The 25,410-nt window shown below is 44.9% G+C and overlaps 1 protein-coding gene across 4 annotated transcripts in view; it reads right to left on the bottom strand.

The window, feature by feature from the left end:
* Positions 1–3,959: 3,959 nt before the first annotated feature.
* The window catches only part of WDFY4 (WDFY family member 4), a 362,573-nt gene continuing 341,122 nt past the window's right edge, over positions 3,960–25,410 (bottom strand). For 3 of the 4 annotated variants that reach the window (XM_053667357.1, XM_037167947.2, XM_053667358.1), the window contains exons 55-62: positions 22,689–22,836; positions 21,462–21,646; positions 21,062–21,220; positions 17,263–17,442; positions 15,107–15,289; positions 12,721–12,805; positions 10,119–10,230; positions 3,960–9,357 (exon numbers count right to left, since the gene is read on the bottom strand). In XM_053667357.1, coding sequence (XP_053523332.1) covers positions 9,291–9,357; positions 10,119–10,230; positions 12,721–12,805; positions 15,107–15,289; positions 17,263–17,442; positions 21,062–21,220; positions 21,462–21,646; positions 22,689–22,836 — 1,119 coding nt within the window. In that variant the 3' untranslated portion in view covers positions 3,960–9,290. The remainder of the gene's footprint in view (positions 9,358–10,118; positions 10,231–12,720; positions 12,806–15,106; positions 15,290–17,262; positions 17,443–21,061; positions 21,221–21,461; positions 21,647–22,688; positions 22,837–25,410) is intronic. The other variant, XM_053667359.1, reaches the window with a different exon arrangement.

Here is a 25,410-nt window from a genome sequence, read left to right as displayed (position 1 = left end):
TAGTTTCTGAAACAAAAGCTTTAACATAGCATTACTTTCTAGGTTTATAACTATTTACCTTAAACTAAAATTTTCCAACTCTCGAGTCCCCTATCACATGCTCCTGAAGAGCCGAGGCCCCTAACACTGGTGAGGCAGGCCTTGCTCACTGCATCTTGAGACCCAAATGTCCCCAGGTTTCTCCAGCCCGTGGTTCATGTGAGAAGTGGGAATGCCCCACCTTTGTGGGCTGTGTTCCCAACTGCACAATGGTAGGTCCTTTATATGGGAACCTTCAGTTGTTTTAGGAAGTCACCTGAGGGTACACTGTGCCCACAGGATTGGATCTCCCAGGGTGCTTCTGCTCCACCTTTCCCATGGGTCACCTCCAACACCTTGAGGGCTGCTTGTTTCCCTGTCAACCTTGCTTCCTGAACCCCCTGTGCTATGCCCCTCAGTTTTGTTGAACCTCAATCACACTGGATTTCATCTTCAATGGGGAGAGGATGTCCTCCCAATTTGGGGTCTGCTTTGCTGCCTTGGTCTCACATCAGGGGCCTTACACCTGAGGTCTATCCTGCTCCTCACAAAACTAACTGCCCCAGGTACTTATCCAAGAGCAGGGCAGAAAACTGCAGACTTGTTTTGATGCAGTCAGCAAGTTAAGAATGATTTGAATATTTAAAACTGAAACGAATCAAAAGAAGAATAATATTCTGTGATGTGAAAACTATATGAAACTTACATTTCAATGTCCATAAATAAAGTTGTATTGGCACAAAGTCATGCTCACTCATTTTTGTATTTTTATATTGTATATGTCTGGTTTCACCTTGCAAGGGAGAGTTTATCTTTCTAGCAACTGCCAAACTGTTTTCCAAAGTGGTGTGTCACTTTATATTCCATCCACTATATAAGTTTCTGTTTCTCCACATCCTTGTCAATGCTTGGTATGAATAGTCTTTTAGCCATTTTTATGGTACAGTGACCTATCATTTCGTTTTAATTTGTGTTTGCCTAATGATAATGAGAATATTTTCATGTGCCTAATTTACTGTCCAGATATCTTCTTTGGTGAAGTATCTGTCAAACATTTTGCACATTTTTACTGGGTTTTCTGATTATTGAATATTAGAGGGTTTAACATATAATCTGGGTACAAGTTCTTGGTCATATATGTGATTTGCAAATATTTTTCTCAATCTGTGATTTGTCTTTTATTTTGTTAACATATTTCAAAGAACAGAAGATGTTCAATTTAACAAAGTCCAATTTATCCACATTTTCCTCAATGGATTACTTTGGTATCATATCATTGAATAATCCAAGGTTACAAAGAATTTTTCCTACCTTTTTTCTAGAAGTTTTGTGATTCTAGGCTTCATGTTCAGGTCTATGAGTCATTTTAAATTATTTTTACTTTATGGTGTCAAATGCAGATGACGGGCTTTTTTTGGCATATGGATATCCAGTGTTTGAGCTCTATTTTATGAAGAAACTATTATTTACCCACTAAATTGCCTTCACACTTTTGTTGAAAGCCTTATTCAGGTTTCTGGACTCTTTTCTGTTCGACTAATTTGTCTATTTTGATGTTCATAGAACACTGTCTTACTTACTGTAGCTTTCTAATAAGTTTTGATATCAAGTAGTGTAAGCCCTTTGATTTTTTTTTTGTTCAACATGTTTGGGTTATTCTAGGTCCTTTGCATTTCCATACAATGGAATTTTAGAGTCAGCTTGTCAGTTTCTACCAAAAAAAAGTTCTTTCTATGACTTTGATTGGGATTGTGTTGAATCTGTATATCAGTTTGGGGAGAATAACATCTTATCAGGGTTGAGTCTTTTGATCCATGGCTACAGGGTTATCTCTCCATGTATTTAGGCCTTTAATTTTCCTCAGTAACATTTTTGTAGTTTTCAGATATTCCACATCTTTTATTATATTACTCTAAGTATTTCATGTTTTTAATGAGACTCCAAGTGGTACTGACATTTTAGTTTTAATTTCTGATTGTCTGTTAGAGCTGAGACAATTTCCTAAAAGACTTAGGTATGGAGTGTGAAGGAGGAGTATACTCAAAGATGTGCCAGAGGGTTTTGGCCCAAGCTACTAGTAGGATAGCATCTCATCCATGATGCTGGCCAAGAAGAGACTGGATGTTAATAATAATACAGCTTTTTTTAATCACTATTATATTGCTGAGAACGTTCCATGTTCCTGATACTGAATTTCTTACCTCGCATAAATAGTTTTTTAAAATTCTTACAAGCACCCTATATGGTAGGTTCTATAATAAGAGTCTTGTTTTATAGAAGAAAACACCATGATACAAGAGCACTAACCAACTTCTCCAAAGTTATCCAGAATGTGAGAGGAAGCTAGGTCTTGAACTCAGAGGTCTGCCTACAGATGGGAACCACAGCCCTGTGCCTCCTTCTCTCAGGGCACAGTAAAAGGCACTTCTTGGGGGTGGGAATTAGAGTTGGGCCCTTCCCACTTTACTAATCCAGGGTGGGTAAACATACCCAGGGCTTCTCTGGGCTGGCTGCTCCCTGAGCAAAACATAGTACATATCCCAGGACCCTGGGTAAGAACAGTATTTTCTAAAATGTGGCTCAGGGACCTCAAGACCATAAGGTGATTATAAGGGGTTCAAGGACAAGAGTTGTTTTTCCATATATTTTTATGTGCCTAGAAAACATTGACTGTACATAAAAACTGTAATTTCAAAGACATTACAACAAATGAGTGAAATTAAAAATAATATGAAGATATTTATAATTGATACAAGTTGGGTAGAAAAATTATGAAGGCAGTAAGGGATTGAGAAAACTCAGAAAAATATGTGAATGAAAGGATAATTCCTCAGAGAGGAGAGCAGAGAAAAAGGGAATGAATTCATTATTCCCTTATCAGGCTTGTTATGAGAAACCACATTAATCATCATCATCATCATCATCATCATAATTAACAGTTGCTGAGTCCCTGCTCTGTGCCAGGAACCATGCACACATTATCTCATTTACTCTTCACAACAACCTGTGAGGTCAGTAATTATTACTCCAATTTTACCAAACAGCAGCAAGAAGACGAGAACAACTGAGGCTGTGGGACAAACAACACAAGAATGCAGAAGAGAGTCCTGAATTGTGTGTCTCACAGCCTCTACTCCAAGGAGCTCAGGGGCCTTCTGTGAACTGTGCTCCAAGGAGGGAGGATGGTCTAGCAAGTTGCCATCTGTGTCAGTGAGCTTCTTGTCCCAGGAGGTGATTAAACTGGTCTCCTCCATCACAAAGATGCTAACCCTTTTCCTGTTTTTATTCCTCCAAAAGCATCTTTTGTGTTTTATGGTAGGGCCTGGGGTGTAGCTGCTCTTTGAAACCCAGGCATTGGCTAGCAGGAAAGGGCCCCCAAGGCTCTAGGGCCTGGAGGCAGGCTGTTTAGACTCCAATCTGTCTGTGGAGCCCAAGAAACATGAGACTGCATTGTGCTGCAGAAGCTGTGCTCTGGCCTAGACCCTTGATCAGGTTCTGTTGCTGACCTTAGACCAATCCCTTTTCTGGGCCCTTATATGTGATATGGCAGAGTTAGAGGGTCTGTGGCCATGAGCTCTTAGAAATTAAGTTTCAGGCATCTGTGTCCAGACTTAGCCTCTCTCCATCAGGCCTAGCCTGGCTTAGAACAGAAAGTGAATCCTTGGGAAATGCTAGTGACTGAATGAATGGATTTATGAATGAATGAACAGTTGCATGAATTGACAGTTAAGCCACCACACTGATGTCAGTGCCTGACGCCTGTGTGGCAACTGCAGGGCTACCATGTGTGCTCCCCACAGCACTGGGGCATTGAGTACTCTGAATGTTTGAGTGATTTATCTATGACAAAGCATTTTTGGCAAATGGTAGTGAAGGGGCTTGGACAAAGGGTGTCCCTGTTATAGAAAAATGAAGCAACCAGACACCGAGGGATTCTGGAGTACGAGGTTTATTAATGTGCATGGGTGCAGAGGAGTCAGTATCCAAATTCTGAGCCCCGAACAAAGGATTCTTGGGGTTTATATAGCCTACGGGGTCTTCCTGTCTACGTAGCAAAGTGGGATACAGAAGCGGAATGCGGTAATTAGTTCTATCTATGGGGCAGAAGTAGAGTACAAAGGCTAAATGTGAAAATTAGTTCTATCAGCAGGAATGCTAGCCCCAGTCCTTGTGACTATCCTGCTGTTTGCTTTTCCCAGACGGCCTTATCACTCTCCCAGGGCGCCTGGGGTTTTGGGTGAGCAAAGGTTTTTCAAAGCTTCCCACATCATCCCTGTATCAACTAGTTTGGGGGAAGAAAGAGATCTCAGTGCAGGGCAACAGAGTGTTCTTAGAGCTTTCAGAGATATGGGGGAAGGAGACAATTTGGAGAACCCTGTTTACTAAAACAGCTATGAAGGTGCTGAAGCAACAGCTGTAAGAGTGGAATAGAAACCACGTACTCTTATGTGAGCACACACACACCAGATCTGGGCCTGTCATGTGTATCTAGAACTTACTAAAGCAAAACTGATTTGGGCTGAGAGAGATTTGATTTTATGCCAAACAAATTTCATCAAGATTTTCATATGAAGAGCTTTATTTCCCCTCAAATGTATTCTGCTTGGCTACACGTTAATGTACTCAAATCCAATCTCAAGTTATCTGCCTCTTTGGGGGAGCCAGTTGTCCTGAGTGGCTTTCAGGAGCCTGGATTTCTTTCCCTGGAGATCAGAGCACAGAGAGAGGCCAGGGTAAGCATTGCCATGATGAATGGGTGGGAAAGAAGTACTAGTTTAGATGAAGAAAGCTGAGACTTTCCCAGGGTGAGAGCAAGGTCTACGGCATTGTTGGTGGAGGCAAGACAGGGGGCCCTCAGCCATCCCAGTGGTGATGTCAGAGTAGAGACTGGCCTCACAGTTATTAAGAAGATATGATGGGAAGAAGCTCAGCTGGGAGAGAGCTGGGCCTGGCTGCTGTCTCAGGCTGAGCTCATGGAAGTGAGTGGAATTGGGGTCCCTGATCTCTGAAGCCAGGAAAGCCCCTCATGAGTCACCTGTCCTGAGACTGTAGGGTGGGCAGCAATGGGAAAATAATTCCATCCTCATGCTGTCCTGTCACTGTCCACTCCAAAGTATCTCCAAGTAGGGATCCTGGAGCCTGTATCAGCACTGTCTAGAAAACGGTTTCACATACAGGCTGTGGCTTCTCCTCTGGCCAGTGGGTCCAGAGTCCAGGGCATTGGAATTCTAAGACTGGACTTGTATTCCAGGTGTTCCAAGAGCAGTGCCATCCCTATGTGAGCATTCTTTGCTTCCTGGACCTGCCATCACTCTAGTCTGATATAGTTCTGAGCACAAAAACATGCCTTCTCTCATGTTTTCTCTGCACCTCTCCCCAGCCCAGGTAGAGAACTTCTCCAAGCACAGCACCTGTCTCTCTGTCACTGGGGCCTGCCACAGGGCCTGGATCTGCAAGATAAAACACTGGCGAGTGAATGAGTAAGTGATTTTTTGAAGACTACATAGTGTCAGGGATAGTCAGTGTGTCATTGGTTTCATCCCTCCATGAAATAAACAGATATGATTTTAATATCATGACAAGCCATCAGGTAGACTCTGGGATCCAATTTTATACATGTAGAGAGTGAGGCTAATATTGGCAGGAAGTGAGAACATAGGGAATAGGGCTCAGGCTGCCTGGCTGTCTGGCCTTGCTCTTATCCTTGACCCTCATTGCAGATACCAGTCCTGACATTCATTCTCTGGATACCAAGCTGTGGTTGAACAGCTTTGCACTGATCCAGCTCTGGGGTCTTCCGATCCCCGCTGGATTTGGGATTCCTGCATGCCTGGATCCACATGGCCCTTGCAGCTTGGCCCAGGAAGCCAGAACACCTGGCCTCTGATCCAGTCTGTTCTTCTGCTGGGGGCCTTGGTGTAAAGCCTGCTCTCTCCCTCCCCTCCCTAACCCTTAGGCCTCTGCCCTGGACTTATCCCCATCACTGACAACCATTAAAGACTCCTGTCCTGGCTGGCCAGCTTCTGAAATACTGAGACCAGCATAAACCAACTATTCCCTTAGTTGCCAAGAAACTTTAGTCTCAGCACTACAAGACCTAGACCCTGGGCCTTGTCTCCATGCCCCCATCCCAGGCCTGCTCTGTTTGTCTCCCAAGCAGACTCTGTTTCTAACCCCGCTGGAGTCTACAGTATGACCAGGTCTGCAGTGAAGGCCCTGGGTGTCCCCATTCCCTCTGGATTTGTGTGTGGAGCAGCTTCCTCCTTCAGGTATCAGAAAACTGGCCCTGGAGGTATGCACCATAGACCCTAGTGAAATGCCAGAATCTCGCTTTAGTGCCACAAAGAAAGAGGCTGCTCCCATCCAGTCATATGAATCTTACATGACAGACTCAGGAGGGCCCTGACAGTGAGCCTGCCTTCTGCAGTCCTCCTTTGCCTCCTTCTCTGAGCACATTCTGCCCAATGCCCTCTCCTCTTCCCATGGTTGCCTCTTATGCTCTGAGCTCCATGGATGGCACTTGTTTACTCTCAGGCTGCTGGCCTCATCCCCTACAACATCCTGGTCCCAGACTATGACATCCCACCAGTTTCCTTGAGTCTCTCCCCACTTTCTTCACTCCATTCTGCTTTACCCCACTATGAAAGGCTTGCTTCCTGGACCTGCCATCACTCAGAGATACTTTTTTACTCCGAGAATCACCAGCTTTGAAATGTCTGTGACTGTGGCTCATTCATTCATCTGCACATTCATATACTAAATCAATACTTGTGGAGCATCTTCTATGAGCTGGGCACTGGGAATATAGTTCTATGGGGTGGATGATCTATCTTTTCCCATCACTCCCACTCTCACCTTGCCCCATCACCTGCCTCCAGCCCCTGAAGCCTCGGAGCAATAGCCTCTCCTGATGCCAGCCTCCAACTGGCCCTCCATCTTTGCTCATTTGTTCATTCTACTTCTAGCCCCTTGTACCCTGTGTGTTTGTCAATGCTGTCTCTTATTCCTGCAATACCCTACTCTTCATCCTAATAAGGCCAAGTTATACCTGCTCTCCCAGGTCTTGCTCTAGGGCCACCTCCTTCAGTGTTATAAAGTGAATTGTGTCCCTCTAGAATTTGTATGCTGATGTCCTAATCCCCAGTATCTCATAGTGTGACTGTATTTAGAGATAGCATCTTTAAGGAGGTAATTAAATTCAAATGACATAATTAGGGTGAGACCCAATCCATTCTGACTGATGTCTTTATAAAAAGAAGAAATTTGGACACAGTTACAAAGGGAAGACCCTTTGTGAGGGCACAGGGAAAAGACAAAGATAGAGAAAAGAAAATAACCCTGCTGTCACCTTGATCTTAGGCGTCTAGCCTCCAGAATAGAGACAACTTTGTTGTTTAAAGTGCCCTGCCTGTGGTCCTTTGCCATGACAGACAAGTGAAGGAAGACAGCCAGAATGCCACCTGTGTCTCCCCTAGGGCATGAGATATCTCTCCCTGTAGCTTCTTCACCTCAAGTTAAGTCTTGTTTGCACAGACTCCAGCAACAAGACCCCAGAGTGTCCCTCCATCTTCCCCATGGTATTGGGAAGCAAAAGGCAGTACTCAGGAAATGCTTGTTGAATGAATGTGCCCAAGAGAAGCAATGGACCAGCAGACCATTCAGCCTTGGACAAATGCTGTGAATTGTGTTTTGAAACAGGTGTGAAATATGACAGCAGGCCCATCCTTGATGTTTATGGCCCTTCCTGGCCTTCCTGGGGAGTTGTGCTCTCCACTCTTCAATTCATGGTCTTCTGGTGTAGCTCCAGATGGACAAGGAGATTGCAAATGGCTTGTCTGCTAATAGCACGGGCAGACAGTGCAAGGGGTGGCTGTCCTTGGCCTGGGGTCAGCCCTTCTCACCCAGAGTCAATGCCTTGAACTTGAGATGTGTCTCCTCCTTCACCTTCCCCTTTTCAAATACTTCAAAGTTTATAGATAGGTCCCTATTTTCTAACAATCTCTTACTCTCTATTTTAGACTTAGCTTCTTTCTCATTTTTCTTTAAATTAACCCCGGCTATAAGACACCAAGTCCATTTTATTGCCATCCCCAGGCATATGCTAGATTGGGTGGTGTCAGCCTGTGGGCCCTCTGCATGGCTAGAAGAATATAGGAATGATTAGGATTCCCCGGAAGGAAAATCTCAGGGAGGGTAGATGATGCTAAGGAGCTTAGCTACCCAAGTCGCTCTGCACCCACCTGGGCTTGATATTGAGAGGCAGGTGAATTTCCTTCAAGAAGTTCTGAGTCCTGGGGTTGGAAGAAGACATCAGAGTAAGGGTGAGTCCTTCAATGCCCAGCAACTGAGTCAAGGGTGACCCAAGCACTGGAGGGTACTAAATTCTTCAGAGGGACTAACTACCTACTTGCCATGTATTTTCACATGTAGAACAAAAGTTACATAGCTGTCAAATATTCCCAGGATGAGTTCCAGCTCAAAATCAACATGTGGGCTGTGGCCCTTGACCTCCATGTAAGTATGTGTTCTGGGAAGAGCCTACCAAGTAAGGGCATGGCCAGGACTCACCACCTGCTATGGGGTGCAGAGACAAGGCAGGCAGGCCTAGGTGTTGTGTCTCTCCAAACTGACTTCCCTATGCTTGCAGTGGGCAGTGTCATGTCTGTGTCCTGTGCCTTAGCCACAGAAGCATGTTGAGAGTGGCCCCTCACTCTCCATGGGGCTCTGCATGGTGGGTAAGACCACTCTGGAGAAGCCAAATTCCAAGGAATTTGGGATTTAGAGGAGCCTAATTCCAAGCGTTGAGGAATGCTGAAGAAGGGTGGTGCTTCCCTGAGACCTTCCTACCTATCTCAGAATAAAGATGCAAATACCCGACTGGAAAAGGGTGGCAACTTTAAACTCAAGAGCTCTTTATATTGGAAAATAGTTGTTTTAATAACACAAAGACAGTACAATATTTCCCCATAGTTTCCAGTAAGCAATACATTTTTTTTCAGTGCAGTAAGCTCTTTGGAAAGGTGAGACCTATGTGATTTGGTGTGCAGGTCCAAGAATCTGGGCTTCCAGTGTACTGCTCCCAGGAACCCCAAAACAATCTCTCATTTGTTTGTAAAAATGCATCCTTGTTCCATCCAAGACTGTAGTCCCACCGGCCCTTCCTCAGTGGTCCTATGGAGTGGAAACCCTGAGGTTTTCCTTGCACCCAGGCACTGTGTCATCCTAGCAGCTGCCATGGCTGCCAGGCCAGGGCCACCACCATCTCCTTCTTTCTACCCTTCTGCAGACCAGCAGAATATTCTCCCCTTCTCGTCACCTACGAAGAGTTTGGTCTGGTTTCTGAGGAAGAAAAAGAATAGGCAGGAGTGTTAGAGTCAAGCCTGTGGTCCGCTCATCCCAGTGGGCAATCAGGAAATTGCCAACATGGAAGTTTCAGTCAGGGACACCTGGAGCCTGCCCCTGGACTCCACCTGAGGCAGTGGAGGGAGCAGGAAGACTGGAGAATGTTTTGACCCTGTGGGGTAACAGGGGGCAATGTGAGGTACTTTTGAACTAAGATGGCTGTGGCTTCCAAAGCACTGGGAGATTATCCAGGAAGCTTGGGCCCCAGGGAGCAGACCCTGGCTTTTTCTTTCCAATACCTCTAGCTGCCTCCTGTCCTGTCCTGTCCTGTCCTGTCCTGTCCTGTGAGAGGTGTGGCCAGGACCCTGTGGTACATCTGATATTGGCTGTTCCACATTTGTTTAGAGCCCTCAAAAGGCATTTTCTGTAATATAGGATAACTATCACCTCAAATATTACAATTGGCAGTGGCCCTCAAGAAAAATTTCCTCTTTAGGAAAGTAATATATTTTAATCTTTGGATTTCTTTATGATTTTATGGATATTCAGTGAGAGAGGGCAGAAACATGTGTGTGTTAAGAAACAATTCCTGTGGCCATACATGGTCACCTGGCCTGAATCTTGTGCATGGCCAGCCCACCTGCGCCACTGTCCTGAGGCTACTTCTCAGGACCAGGCTCCTGAGCAGAGACATAGACTTTCCTAAGGTGGCCACAGTACACTCTGCTGGAGGACTCAAGGAGCTAAGCTGTGGTTACCTGGACATGGCCAGAGCTGTCACAGCAGTGCTGGTCTTGCTGGGCTTTCCTGTCAAAGCAACACTAATGTCCAGCTCTCTGCACAAGGCAAGATTCTTCTCCCACCTGTGGCCTGTAGGGATCACATGAGAATGTAGTTAGAAAACTCAAGTGGCTTCACACACATGCATGTGTACATCCACACAGAGTGCCACAAACACATACACACATATTTATATTTGTGGTCAGCAACTTGTTAAATTGAGGAGGGAAATATACTTAATCTTGGCCTGTGCTGTTGTGAAAAGGGCCGCCCCAATTTAATTTGCAGGCTGTGATAGTTACATGTGCTGACGTGCTGTGGTATCCATTGTGTACCAAATTGGATTTGTGTATTATTGCTTTCTAAATTGCATGACTAGTTCAGCAAAATTGTTCATCAGTGTTTACTGGCTTTATGCTTAATAACATGCCCCACAATACCTTGCTGTCGGGAGGTAATGCAGCCTATAATTGCCTAGTGAAAATAAATTACATAAAGTTGGCTTTATCAACTTATCTAAATCCTCTCACACCACTGCCAATAATTAAATGCTGAGAATGTTTTTTCAAAAATATAACTCAATGATTGTTACTTTACTCATTTTAATGGCCGCATTTGGGGGCAGACAGTAATTCCTTCAATGTGGAGGGTGAGATGGCAAGACATGAGCTGGGTCTGTCCCTGCAAAGTCACTTGGCAGGAGTCAGGGAGGGAATGATGCAGCGGCCCCAGCTGTCCCCAGTCAGGGGTGGGAGGTGGCTCCTTGTGTATGCAGATAGGCTTATGCACCAGGAAATGCATGTGCCCTGTTTGTGTTTGTGGAAAAGTCCAAACAACCAACTTTCCCTGAGTGTTTTTTATATACTGGATTGAATCAAAATCTATGAGGTGTTCCCTAAATAAATTGTGCTGAACTGGGTTGGTCCTGCTGCCAATGACAAATAAATGAATTCCAGACAGAAGTTAGATTACAGGTGCACACACACACACAGTGCCTTAATATCTTCAAGGATCTCCTTTCATTTTTTGCCCCTTTTGACATTTGAGGAATATAGTAATATACACAACAGGAGAACACATGCAAATAGTCATATGTCACACCCAGTAGTGGTCCTTTCCAACAAAACAGTTTTGAACAATGTTATAAGAACAAGACCTCCACTGGCTTAGGTTTGTAGGTTTGCACATGGGTTTGCTAACTCTAAATTATGGCTCATCCTGATTTTTATGACTATCTCTGTGCCCTCCTGTCATTTTATCCTAATCCTTCTATGAACTGTAACCACACCCTGGCACTTAAATCTATGGGGAAGTGGTGAACACACACACATCAGGATAAACAAAAAGGAAAAGACATGAACCCACTGGCATGAAGCCAGCTTGTAAGCTCCCTAATGTCATAAGCTGGTATATTATGGAAACAGTTTCTCAGAGGTCTGAGAAAATGACAGTAATTACCTACATTTTGTTGAGTAGATTCTTGTTTATGTCTATAATTGTTTGTGTCTTCATCTCTATACAAGTTAGGATATACAGAAAATACCTCCACTTGACAGAGAGGGAAATTGAGGGACAGAGAAAGCTAGGTCTAGAAGCTACTTTCCTGCTTCTCATCTCAGTAGTCCTCATTACTGATAAACACAGCCTCACCCCAACTCTTGATCCTGAATAGAAACCTATGAATCCACTGGCACTTCGAGAACCAATGTAGTGTCTTTGAGGTGCCCTTTGTTCATCCGCCCTTCTATGTATCCACCAACTCATCCAGCCAGCATTCTTGCCCAGACATCCATTTATCAACCATATCGCTGAGCTTAGTTACTGGAACTTGATAGCTTCAGAAGAGGACAGTAGAGCTCTGAACTAGAGTGGCATGCTCTCATCCAGGTATACCACAGAACTGCTCCTTAAACAGTCTAGAGGAAAAAAAAACTGTGCTTTATCCATTCCAAACAGGTGGGAATAGGGGAGGATGTTTTCTGGCTGCTCTCCAAAGAAGAGCTGCGAGTTCCTTGCCTAAGCCTCACCTGTCTTTTGTGAGATAGGATGATTCCTTGTGGGCCTGAAGGGCCTTAGAGATACTAGGACTAGTGAACTGAATCTGATTGTAAATCCTTTTGGGGTCACTACTCTGGGCCAGCCAAGATTGTTGATGAGGGCTCCCAGATGGTATTGCTTTGAAGCAAATTACTCCCATGTACAGCCTAGAACCTAATAGGAGCTGAGTAGTATCTGTGAGCTTGTGTGAAGAAAGAATTCATAAATCTATGAAGCTCTGCAAGTTGTCTCCTTCTCCTGATGCTCAGGAGGCCCTGACAACTGTTCACATATCCAAGCAGCACCCCAGAGCTCAGGGGTCCCTGCAAGATGAGGTAGTAACTCAACAGAGTTTCTCCATGCAGCTTCACTTTCCACCAGCATATCACAGTAAACTGTGTTTCTGTCTCCCCAGTCTTTGGCAATGGCTTCCCTTGGCTCTGAAAGCCTGGGTGGAGCCACAGCCCTCAGGCTGAGGAGGGAAGAGATGGAGGCCTGAGCAAGGCAAAGGTGCCTTGCATGCACCCCTAGCAGGGCAGTTACCTCTCAGGCTGGCAGGCTGAGCTGAGGGTTCCTGTGGGGCTACCAGCCCAGGAACAGACATCTTCACGTCCTCAGTCTTCCAAATCTGCCCAGAAAACAGATAACACCATGGGCTAGGGAAATGGTCCTGTCTGCAGGCCCAGGGCCCTTCCCATCTTTTCATACCTGGCGTCCTTCAGGGAAGGGGCGAGGGCATGAATCCTTTTCACCGTATTCTTGGCAAAAAGGTTACTTGGGCTCCAGCTTCCATGTGCAAAGGGTTAGCCAAATACAGTTGCAGCTTGAACAAGTTTACTCTCCACCCCATGTGCATAGTATATCTCTCCCCAACCCTTTACCTGCTTAGACTCAGCAGCCAGTTTATTAGTATTTTACATGGCTAATGCCATCTTGTCCCTCTGCCACCATCTCTGGAGGCCTCCTTCACCACTCAGCCACCAGGCCTCCCTGTCCTCTGTACTAGCCCTTAGTCCCAAAGTGTGCTGCCTGGCCTTTAGTCCCTCAGGCTGACCATATATGGCTTCTCATTTTGCTGAGTCTGGACTTTTTGCTGCTGAAGAACAAGGACCAGCTTCCATTTAAATGCTGCTGGGCCATACAAAGAGCTCAGTTACCAAGCTGAATGAGTGGTGGGCCCATGGAAGAAATGCACTTCATGCTCAGCCAGCCAGGCTTCTCTGATTGACCCATGGTGTGGACCATACCCCACTTCACATTCCAGCCCCCTCACAATACCCTGCTCTCTGCAGAGATTCTGTGCCCCTCACAGCCCACAGATGGGGTCCTGTAGAGGGACTTCTCAGGGGACACTCCTCAGCCTTGTCTCCTGTTCATACACACTGGCCCCTCAGCCAGCATGGCCTTCTCCATATTCTCTGAATTTTCCTTATCCTCAGAAATTGGTTGAAATGCCCCCTTCTCTTATGTCTCTACTGGAGATAAGTCCATTCTCCTGTTGGTATGTCTATCATGTTATCCATTCTGTTTCTTGAAGCATCATCTCCATGATTACTCTGAGACTGAGGAGGGCCTTAGAGGGCAAGACCAGGTTGGCACACAGCAAGCTCTCAAAAATGCTTGTAGAATTCAATTGGGAATTTTCTTGAATATCTTGTAGTATTTGATTAATATTTCCTTTCACAAACTGTTAAATTCAATTGAAAGTTTTTTGAGTAAGCCTCTTAGTTGTTTATCTTTACTCATTCCTTCATCTTTTCTGTCGGTCTCAGAAAAATCACCTATATTTTGTTTTTTCTTATCCAGTTCTTTCCACCTCAGTGTTTCTCTTTCTTTCTCAGTTCCATCATGGTCTCCCTCTTCATGGCCCTCCTCAGAGGATTCATGGCACATTTTGATTATCTTAATCACAGGATAAGCCATATACATGTATTTTCTGTTTGTTTACTCTTCTAGAATATGAGTATCTTGAAGACAATGACATGTTTATCATTACTTTCTGTGTTTTCTGTGGCTTGAATAAAGTGATTGGCACAGAGCCAGAGTTCAATGACTGTTATGTAGATGAATGGACGAATGAATGGATGGATGAATGAGTAGTTGGACAAATAGTCGAGTGGGTGGATAGATTCATGGATGTATGGGTGGAAGGGTAGATGAAAGGACAGATAGATGTATGAAAGAAAAAGATAGGAAGGCAGGAAGGAAAGAAGGAAGAATGGAAGGAAGCAGAGATAAAAGTTGGGCAGGTGGGTCGATCTTTTATTCTATGGACAAATGGATGGCTAGATGGATAGATGAGTAAGGAGAGAGATAAACAGTTGGATGGGTAGATGAATTAGTGAATGGATGGGAAACTGAGTAAAAGGGTTAATAGATAGTCCAAATATCTCTTTTTGGCACTGGACTTTGCATCTGAGCATTCAACTTTCATACCTTGTATAAATGTTTACTTCATTATATGAGTGTATGTATGTATAAAATTATATGTGTGTGTGTGTATATATATATGTATATACATATACATATATATATATATATATATATATATATATATATATATTTACTCATTCCTTCATCTTTCCTGTCAGTCTCAGAAAAATCATGTATAATTTGTTTTTCCCATTCTGTTCCTTTCACCTCAGTATTTCTCTTTCCTTCTCAGTTTTTTGATGGTCTCCCCCTCTCTCTATATATATACTATATATAGTTTCTTGATGATCTCCCTTTATATATATTATATATAATTTTTAAATTTATTTAACTGTTGGCCTGAAAAGAGCCTTGTCCTTGCCCTCACTTGCTATAAGAACCTGGTCCAGAATGGTCTCAAATGCAGCTGCAGATTAAGACCTTTGGAGGAAGCTAGCAAAATAAAGATGAACACATTTCTTTTATGATGCCCTCATTCTGCCCAGGCCACACCTACCCGGACTATGCCATCTAGACTTCCAGTGATGATGACATGGCTTGAGTCCCATGCTGGCCCCTCCACCATGCAGCAGCAGGTTATAGCTCCTTCTGGGCCCCAGGCTGTGGTGATGTTGGCCAGGGGCTGTCCATTGACATTCCACAGGGACAAATGGGCTCCAGCACAGGAGACAATGGTGCCCTGTAGCAGTGAGATTTGGCATCATTCCATGCTGCCTGCCCATCATGCACTTGTCCAGCTTCTCAGTTTATGGACCCAAACACCCTCACCCTGCCATCCTTTGAAGACTAATTAAGGAACTCCCAGACCTGCTAAGACATTTACTTCTTCCCAGCTGACTTGCAGGCCTGCTCTGCTTTCCCATGACTGTAAATTCCAAGCTTTTCACATCTTGTAACCATATGTTTGGGTAGTGCTTTCCCCGCACCACTGACTGGCTCACCCTTTGGACTCCTCTCACAACTCTCTCCCTCACAGTGTCCACCTCTGGCTCTGGACACAGGGCTTACACCTGGTTGGCCAACCCTATCCCCAAAAGGTTTGGGACATTACCTGAGGTAGAGCAGAATACAAATGTTCAAATGACTGCATGTCATTTGATTAAATGACTAAAGGCTCATAAAATTTAACAATAGCTACCTGGAGAGAATTTCTGAGGAGCAATTTTCTCACTTCAGCTTCTAAAATGTTTTTATCCTGAGTGTTTGCTCTTCAGGTTCTTGTCTACTTTTGTGTCTAGTAGAGCAGTCACAGGGACTCAAAGAATCATGCCTTTGAGCCTTGCATTATTACTCACAGAAGGGATACAGGCAGCTCTGTGCCCTCCATAGCCTCCCTGAGCTGGGCTCTATCATGTCCCTGTCTTAATGGTTTGCTATGCTCTTCTTAAGGCCAGGGATCATGTCTGCCCAGCACTGAGCACTAGGACCAGCAGGTAATTAGTAAACTAAGTTGGCTTCTGGTCAAGTTGAGTTCAATAATTTGTCCTGATAAGTCTTTTCTGATGTCTGGCACATCACTCATTATGGGTATTGTCACTCATCACAGATCAAGGCTGGCTCCTCCCCAATACATCTACCCATTCAGCTATTCAACCAGTAAATCTACCCATTCAGCTATTCAGCTATTCACCCAGTGTCCTTCCATCCTTCTATCCATCCATCCCGTCTATCCATACATCTATCCATTCATTTATCTACCCTCCATCTGTCCATGTAACATTCATTTTGGATTCAGGCCTACCTGGGGCATCATTTTTTAGCCAAAGTTGGACCAGAAATCTCCTCCTTCATCTTTCCTCCCCTATTTTCCCCTCTCCTACTGCATCCATGTCCTAGGGCCCTGGGGTTTTCTATAGCAGATGTAGAGCCTCTGTATTTCCAGGGAACTCTATACCCTATGACAGGGGTGTCAAGCTCACTTTCACCAGGACCTATATCAGCCTCACAGTTGCTTTCAAAGGGTCGAATGTAATTTCAACTCCTTAACACTTAAGGAGTAGTTATGTTTATAGAATCCTAAAATTATTTCAATGTTTTGAAGGCAACTGCAAGGCTGATGTGGCCCCTGGTGAGAAGGAATTTGACACCCCTGCCCTATGATGTGGATTCTAGCTTGGGAGAAACTCCCCACTGAGATTTATATATGTATTTATCTAACTCTATCTCTTACACACACACACACACACACACACACACACACACACCTCTGGACAGGTTTGTCTTTGATGGCCAGCATAGAGAGATAGGCATAAGCACTTCCTGCCGTGGAGCCCAGAGGCACAAGCTGAGTCAACACTGATTTGCAGTCAACGAGCTGAATTAGTTAAGTCCAGTAGACCCCTCACCAAAGCCAACTTCTTGCCCCAACTTCCTGGTGCCCATGCCAGAACAGAAACCTCCCACTGCCCCCACTGTGCTGAGGGAGAAAAATAAGAAAGCAAAAAGTAAACTTTAGACCCAGATGCTGCACATGCTAATGAATCCATTTCTGCCTGTGTAGAGAATGTTCTACACATTTGGGGCCCTATCAGCATGTTGGGGTGTTCAGCATTTCTCTGCCCCTGGATTTTATGTAGGGGAAGCATCTACCGTGCAAGCACCCAGGCTCACAGAAATGTCAAGGACATAGACATTATGAGTGAGAAGCCATACCGAGATGTCACTGATGGCTATGGCAGATATGCCCTCCTGGTGGGCAGGCAGGCGAGCCACATGAGTGAGGTGGTCTAGGTCCCACAGGATGCAGGTGCAGTCTTGGGAGCCACTCACAAGGATGCTGAAGGTGACTGATGCTGCCAGGCATGTGACAGCCTGTGTGTGTCCGTACAATGCCTAGAGACACAAGGTAGAACCACAGATTGTGAAAGGGACCAGCAATCCAGCTACTTGGTGAGATACTCCACTCTCCCTTTTACTGTTGGGCCCCAGATGAGGAAACAGATTTGGAATGATTCAGTGATTCCAAAGCCTGTAGGATGTGTGTACATGTGTGTGTCTATGCATCTATGGCATCCCCCTCAGTTCCATCTGTCTCTAGCATTGAGGTCCAGCTGGGAGGACTGGTATCCTTTTATTATAACCCAAGCAGACACTGAAAGCACCCTTATGCTCTGTATTGCCCATGTTTGTCTCTCATCCTGAAGCAGCATGTGCTACTATTAATACACAAGGGTGCTGATTTATGATGTGTGCATTCCAACCAGCAGCACAAACATCACTTGGGAACTTGTTAGAAATGCAGATTTTTGGATCCTAACCCAGACCTACTGAATTAAAAATTCTGGTGGTGGAGCCCCAAAACTCAGGTTTCTACAAACCTTCTTGAATTTTCATACACATTCAAGTTTGCATGGAAAAAAGGTACCTCAGAAATGCATGCAACCCTAGAATCTAAACTTGAAAGAAAGCAGGGAGTTCAGGTCATAGTTAAAATGATATGACTTTTCAAGTCCAATGGATCCAGGTTGATAGCCAGTCTGGCCATATGGCAGTGGGTGACCCAGGACCTCAGTCTTAGCTCCTCAGGATGGCCTGTGCAGGGTCTGGCCTGGCTCATGCATGGTTTGTGTCTATATCAGGCCAGAGGGTTTGTTCCCTAAGAGCTTGTTCCTGGGGAGTTAGGGACTGCTACTGGCAATGGTGTGTTTGCCACCAGAACTGTCCTGAAGGCTCCTGGTAAACCTGGTGTGAACTGCTTTTCACACACATGCTTTCTGCCCTGTGAAGTCAGACAGAGAAGTGTGGAGGTGGCTGCCTGAAATGTGGTAAACTCCGTCTTTTGCACAGACCACTTCTCATTCACTTGGGTCAAAACTGTCACTTTGCCTGGTCACAGCAATTAAAAGTTCTACCTCAGATTTCTGTTTGTCCTCAGTAGAACTTAACATGGCACCAACCAGATGGTACTGGCAAGGTTCTGACCAATATCCACAAAAGAACATTTGGGTCATCTTGGGAAAATGAAAACTGTCTGGATGAATAAACAAAAGCATAGGATTTGACAGGAGCTTTCTCATTGTCTTTTCAGAATGAGCTAAGTATGGTGGCTAAGTTCTAACCATAGAGGACAGTGACTCCAAAGAGTGAAGGCCAGGAGGCCCAGGAATAGGGCTGGGTTTTCAGAGTGAGGATCTCTGAACCTGTTGTTTGTTAATAGAGCCACATCTGCTGCTCTCTGCAGGGAAGCTGCAGAGTGAAGAACCAGCCTGCATATGTGGGCACCACCCACCTACACAAGGCTTGTTGCCCACCTACACAAGGCTTGTTGCCAAACTGAAGCACCTGGAGGCAGCCAGCACAACCCCATCTGGAAAGGCCAGGGAAATCAGAGAAGGTGGACGGCAGTTTTAAATGTGTCCTCAATCAGTTCCGGTTGTTCCTCAGAATACTCTACATGGTCAGTTAAAATGCATTCATTATATCATTTTAGGTAGAATTAAAGTAGCAAAAATTAAATAAATAAAAACCTCTTAAAATGATTCTTTATGCTGGATACGGTGAGGTAATATGGGCCTTCCTAATTAAGGGTTGGAGGTACCATAAATCTCTAAAATTATTATAGAAAGCATTATGTCACTGCTCCCTAGTTTTGCTTCTTAAAAATTTATTTTAAGGAAATAATCAGAAGCAAACAGCAATCTACATAGGATGTTTGCTGTGGCACTATTCAAAATAGTTAAAGCTTGTTAGTAGTTGTTTAGTTTTAGAAGAAATGGCTTATAGAACTGTGGCATATTGACATAAAACAATTGAAATGTAATTTTATGGAAATAATATAATATGGAACAGAGGAAATGTAAATTATAGAGACTGTAGAAAAGTGGAAATGATTTGACAGGCTGGGTGAAAATGGAATAAACATATGTACACAATGGTATCCACAGAATGGTATAAATGTATATATCTGGAGTGGTAGTTTTTACTTGGAAGTAAATTAAAAATTTGTCTTTAATGGTGTACTATCTTTTAAAATAAAATACTTTCAAAAACTGTTTATGAAATATTTAATGAAGACTTCTCTGTTTATAACTTGGGGGCAGGCCCCCAATGCCCAGCAGCTGGTAGTCTGGGGGATCCCCAAGTCCATGTCAGCCTCTGTAGGCACATGATAAAGGATTTTATTTTGCCTAGGAAATAGGAACGTGCAGGACTCTCATACTTTTTTCCTCTTGTTTTAGAACAAGGAGAGGATAAGTTACATTTTATGCTGTCAATGCTGGGCTTGTACAGTGCATCTTCACTAGTGAACAAGACCTTGGAGCAGCGGTGCAAAGGTTGCTTCCCTGGCTCCCAAGGCTGATGGCTGTGAAAGGAGAACAATCTACAGAGTGTTAAATGCACAATGTCTTCACTTAGGTCTGGAATAAAAACTCAAACCTCTGACACAGCAGTTGATAGAATGGAGAAACATGAAAATGTGAAAGGGTAGGAGCTCTGAGGTTGGCTTTCGGGGACTCCTCTGAGAGTCAAGGGAAGGCAGCCTGTACTTGACCTGCACAGCTGTCTCTCAGCAGGTGCTGCTACCTCTGCAAGACTGGTGAACTCCCTTGTGGTTAACTGTGTGCCCAGTGTGCACCACATATGTGCTGGAGTGGCCTGGGAACATGCACAGAAACCCAGGATTAGTTCCAGTGAAATATGTTCAGTTTAGGAAATCTCGTCAGTAGTCTGTTTTGTATGATTAATTTTGGTTTTTGTTACTTTAGGCCTATATGGTTACTACAAAACAGATATAAAAAGCCATTACATTTTAGAGTTGGAAGTGTCCCCTAGTGACATTCTTGGGCAGGTTCAAGAGTACACGGGGAAAAAGCATGGGTTTAAAGTTACACAGATCTAGATTAAAATGCAAACTTGACCTTTCTGAGTGTCAGTTCTGAAAGTAGAACAATAATACCTGCTTTACAAAACAGATTAATGTGTGGAGCCTTCCATAAACAGTGAATAGCATTCTGCTTATCACTGGGAGAAGTGCTGTTTGTGAGATGAGACCACCCTGCTGCCCAGCTGCTTTTCTCTCCTGACACCACCACTCTTGTCTTTCATTTCCTGGCTCTGTGATTTTGGATGAGTCATTTAACTTCCTCATACCTATCTTCTCCCTATTAGTAATATAGAAATGACAACAGTACCTACTTTACAGAGCTGTTGAGGGGGTGAAGTGAGGTTACCTACATAAATGTGCCCATGGCAAATGATCAAACATGTTCTCTAGTGCAAAGAAACGAGTCTCACTGGCACTGAGATGTGGAGGCACCTGCCCTGTGCACCTGCATGGGCATGAAATGGTGCCCTGACAACACAGAGCTGTGTGCTGCCCTCTGTGCCTCACTTCATTCTCTGCTTCTGAAGTCAGGAAGTTGGGGCCTGTGAGGACACTGTACCTGCCCAAGGTACACTTGTACTATGTACTATACCTGCCCAAGCCACCACACCTGCCCAGGCACTGTACCTGCTTGAGGTGTAGGCCTCTTGGACTGCCTTTGGCCACACTGAGCTCCCATACACACACCACAGTGCTGGCCCCTGAGGTGATGATTGTCGTGGGGGATGGGCACACTGCACACAAACAGCGGCCCCAGGCAGCCAGGTTCTCAAATGTAACCAGAATCTGTGGAAGACAAATAGGATAGTCTCCTTGGAATGGGTTTGGAGGCTCGGCCCACAAGTGCCCTTGGCACAGTCACATAAACCCTCTCACTCCCAGGGGGGCGGGGCAGGGCAGAGCTACATGAAAGATATGGGCCATGGGTGACTGTGCCTACTTTAGGCTCACCCATCTCCTGACCACCTCTGCTCCATCTAGAAGGAGGCTGAGACCTGTGGTTGCCCTGGTTCCCTGGCCTAATCACCTTGTCAGAGCCATAGTTCCCCAGGCAGCAGCTGAAGTCATCAAAGCCCCAGCTGAAGGTCCTGTTCCAGAGAGGAGGCAGCAGCACCTTGTTCTTCTCCACCGCCAGGATTGTCTTCTCAGTGGGGACGATGTGGCCAATGGCACCTTTGGGGGACTCGGAGCCTAGAGAGAAAAGGTACATATCTGCCCCCCAGTTAGTATGGTGGGGCTCATAGTCAAAGGACAACACCCCCTTTAGCTGGGCCCAGAAACGTGCCAGGAACAGGCAACCTGGACTCAGCAAAGAAGGAACCAAGGCAGAAATGACTGGCCAAAGCACCTCACCCCAAGGCCTTACTCAAGGGGCCACATTAGATCCTGGCCCCCAAGAAGCTCCATGGCCCTGAGGCTATCCCCTGGTCCCAGGCTCCACCCCTGACTTAGCAAATACCTTCAGTATGTGGCCATGTGGGTCTTCAGTGTATCTTAAGGGATAATGGTAGAGAAGGAGGGGCCAAGGTTGTAGAGGTGGATGGCACAAAACCATAGGAGCCTTGTGGGGGGGGGGGTTCTGTCCTTCCTGCCCTTCCCAGGCACCATGTCTAGCAGGGCTGTATGTGCCAAGGATACTTGGCACATTCTTGGACTTCAGAGCAAACAACAACAACAAACTTGACTTTATACTCCTCAGAACCAGAATGTCCCATGCAATAGGATTTCCAAAAATCAATGCACACCCCAGGGTGGCACAGATATCAGAATTCACCCACCCGTAGCTTCTCTAGGAAGTGGCAGGGCTGGAACTCACACCCAGGCCATATTCTCAAGGGCACATGCTCTTGTTAACTGGCTGTAGGCCCACCTGGGTACTTAGGAGAAGCAGAAACTTCAGGTACCAAGGACAGGAGGCTGCAGCCCTCCCTTGAGAAACCTGGGACTTGACCATTCAGCTGTGAAGGTAAGGAGCGGTATGTGTGCATGAAATGGGGAGAAAGAGAAAAATAAGAGAAAGAGAAATAGGAGGGTGTATGTGTGTGTCTCAGATAGACAGACACACAGGGTCTGACAAAATTCATCCTGGACACTGTCAGAACAGAGGCCTTCCCAGATTCGTTCTAGGCCTAGATACACAGTTGGACCCAAAGACCCTGCCAAAGTCTGTGCCCCTGAAGCTCCAGAAGAATGCCAGTCACTGTTGGGACAACTGTGGAGCAGAGAGCCAAACTAAGCAGGGCCAGATACTTACCTTTGACTGTGACCTGGGAGGGCCGCAGTGACTGCAGGCTGTAGAAAAAGGGCTGTGGGTGGCTAGGCAGGCTCAAAGGTGTGGAGACATCCTTGCCAGATGAAGGCTTCCCCATAGCTGTCCTGGCTGGGTGGGGTTTAGTAAAGAGCTGGAGAGACAAGATGAAAGGCATACATGCATAGATCCTTAGGGGTAGACAGGTAGACAGGCAGACAGGCAGAGAGTCAGAGGAGTTGTGTGCATGCAAGTTGAAGCTGCCCCTCTGCTCTGGGTGCTGCCTGGGCTGAAGTTTGTTTCTGACCTGGGTGGACATAATCAGCATAAGCAGAACCATCTGGTTAAAACCCTGGATGTCAGAGATGAAAAGCCTGGATATCAGAGGAGCAACTACTTGTTCAGGGTCACAGTGTAGGACTGGCAAACATAAGTTTCCTGGCTGCCAAATTTGTCTTCTTCACCACGCTTCTTGGGAAAAGCATGACCTCACTGAGGAGCCTCTGGTCCTGAGAACAGTTGTCTTCCTTATTATGGGGCCAGAATGGCCCTCTCTCCATCCCAGATCAATGTCTCTCTTCATTCACTGATACTGTTTCTCATATTTTCCCTTTCCCTACATACTCTCTGCAGATGTGTCCATCTGGACACAGAATTTCTTAGTAGCTTCTATTCAAGTATTTCAAAGAGCACAGACAAACCCCATTACAGGCCTTTCTTATTTTGATTTTTCATAGATCTCTATTGTCAAATTGTCCCTAATGCCAAACTTTTTGCATAACCAAGCAAAGAAGGAAGTGAAGTCTATGCTGCCTGGCAGAATCCTTGCTGCTGGGCCAGATAGAGTGGGAGAGGCCAGCTGTAGTCCTCCACATCCCCTCACTTCATGACTGAGTTCCTGATAGGATGCTTTCCTTAGCCAGTGGGCACATTCCTGGGTACCATAATGGAAGGGCTGAGGTGGGAGCTGACCTCAGCTGGGCACAGATAGAGGCGGGGCTCTGTGGGCACCAGGGGGCCTCAGAACAGCCTTGGCTCAGTTACAGCCCTCTATCATATGCAGACTACCTAGTAAAGCTAGGTGGGTGGCAATACAAATAGAAATCAGAGTGATGATCTTTACATGAGCATTAGGTAAAGAACATTCCCTTGCACAGCAGAATGAATATAGCACCGAATCACTGTCACAGCTTTGGCAGGCACAGCCTCTTGATGGAACAGTTCACAGTCCTGAACCATTTTTTTAAAACATTTTATTCATTTTACTTTTAGAGAAAGGGGAAGGGAGGGGAAAAAGAGGGAGAGAAACATCAGTTTATGGTTGCCTCTTGCATGCCCCCAACTGGGGACCTGGCCCACAGCCCAGGCATGTGACCTCACTTGGAATTGAGCCAGCTACCCTTTGGTTCGCAGGCTGGCCCTCAATCCACTGAGCCACACCAGCCAAGGGCTGAACCACTTTAACTTTGTCTTCAGTCTGAGACCACTTGGAGAATTCTAATTCTGATAATTATTTATAAATATGTTTAACAGCTCACATGATATATCATTAAGTAAAATCAGAATCTAAAATTGTGTGTACTACATGATTACATGGTGTGAAAATATTTTTTCTTATGAACAGGATTATGAGTACATAACACAGTACACAGATGGTAGTGACTACTATTTTGAATTATTTATTTGCTTTATCTGTATTTTTCTATTTTTAAAAGGAGATAAATAAAACCATTAGGCTGCCCAAGCTTCTTTCCTAAAATTCTCTCCTTTCTACCAAGCCTTCCCTGAGAAAACCCACATTCAAATGTGCCATCTATTCTTCAAGTGACCCTCAGGACCTGGACCTTCCATGGTCCCCTTATGAGAGCTAAGTAAACATAAGCATGTCACCTAAGACCAGGCAGAAAAGATGTTATCAGTTTTGCATTAACTGAGTTGATCCTGTCCACTTCTCATGCAAGGAAGGCTGTTGACTAGGATGGTCATGGAACTGGCTGGCCTTATGCATTCATTTGTCAGTGTGACTCCTGATTTCCCATGCTAGGACCTCAGCTGGGTGCCTATGCTTCTAAATCCAGATGGCTGTGCCATGGATAAAATTCCTCTACACTAAACTAAAGTTTGAGGATCAACAGAGCCAGAATCAATTAAATAAATATTCAACTCTCTTGCACACCATTCATCAGAGTGTCAACATGAATGCACAGCTTCACATTGATACATGACTGTCCTGGCAGGGAATGGAGCCAGTAATAGGCTCATGTGAGATCCCTGTGATTGCACCAGGGACCCAGGGGGGCAGAACTGAGGTGCTCTCCCATGGTGGCAATATGACATAGATTTGGGAGTCAGCCACATATGGCCGGAGCTCTACTTCTCTCCCCTGCTAATGATGCAATTATGGGCAAATTATTTATTGAGCCTCTTTGAGCCTCAGTTTCCTCATCTACAAAAGACTAATTATTTTTACACAGAGCTTATGAGAGAATTCAATGAGGTAACCACACTAGTAGCTAACATTTGTTGAGTACTAATCGTATTTCAAGTACTTTTGAGTACTTCATATCTTAACTCATTGGATCTTCACAACAACTCTAGAAGGTGGATATATATATAAAGAATTACATCCTGTGGATTTATCATAGTGTCATCAAGTACATCAGAGATGGATGTAGTCTTCATCATTATCATTAATAATGTCATCACTTTCATCAACACCTGATAACTG

Source organism: Artibeus jamaicensis, unplaced genomic scaffold (genome assembly GCF_021234435.1).
Source record: "Artibeus jamaicensis isolate MK-2021 breed Jamaican fruit bat unplaced genomic scaffold, CSHL_Jam_final contig_468, whole genome shotgun sequence".
NCBI lineage: Eukaryota > Metazoa > Chordata > Mammalia > Chiroptera > Phyllostomidae > Artibeus > Artibeus jamaicensis.
Note: the sequence above shows the minus strand (reverse complement) of the source record. Positions and strands in the feature narration are given on the sequence as shown.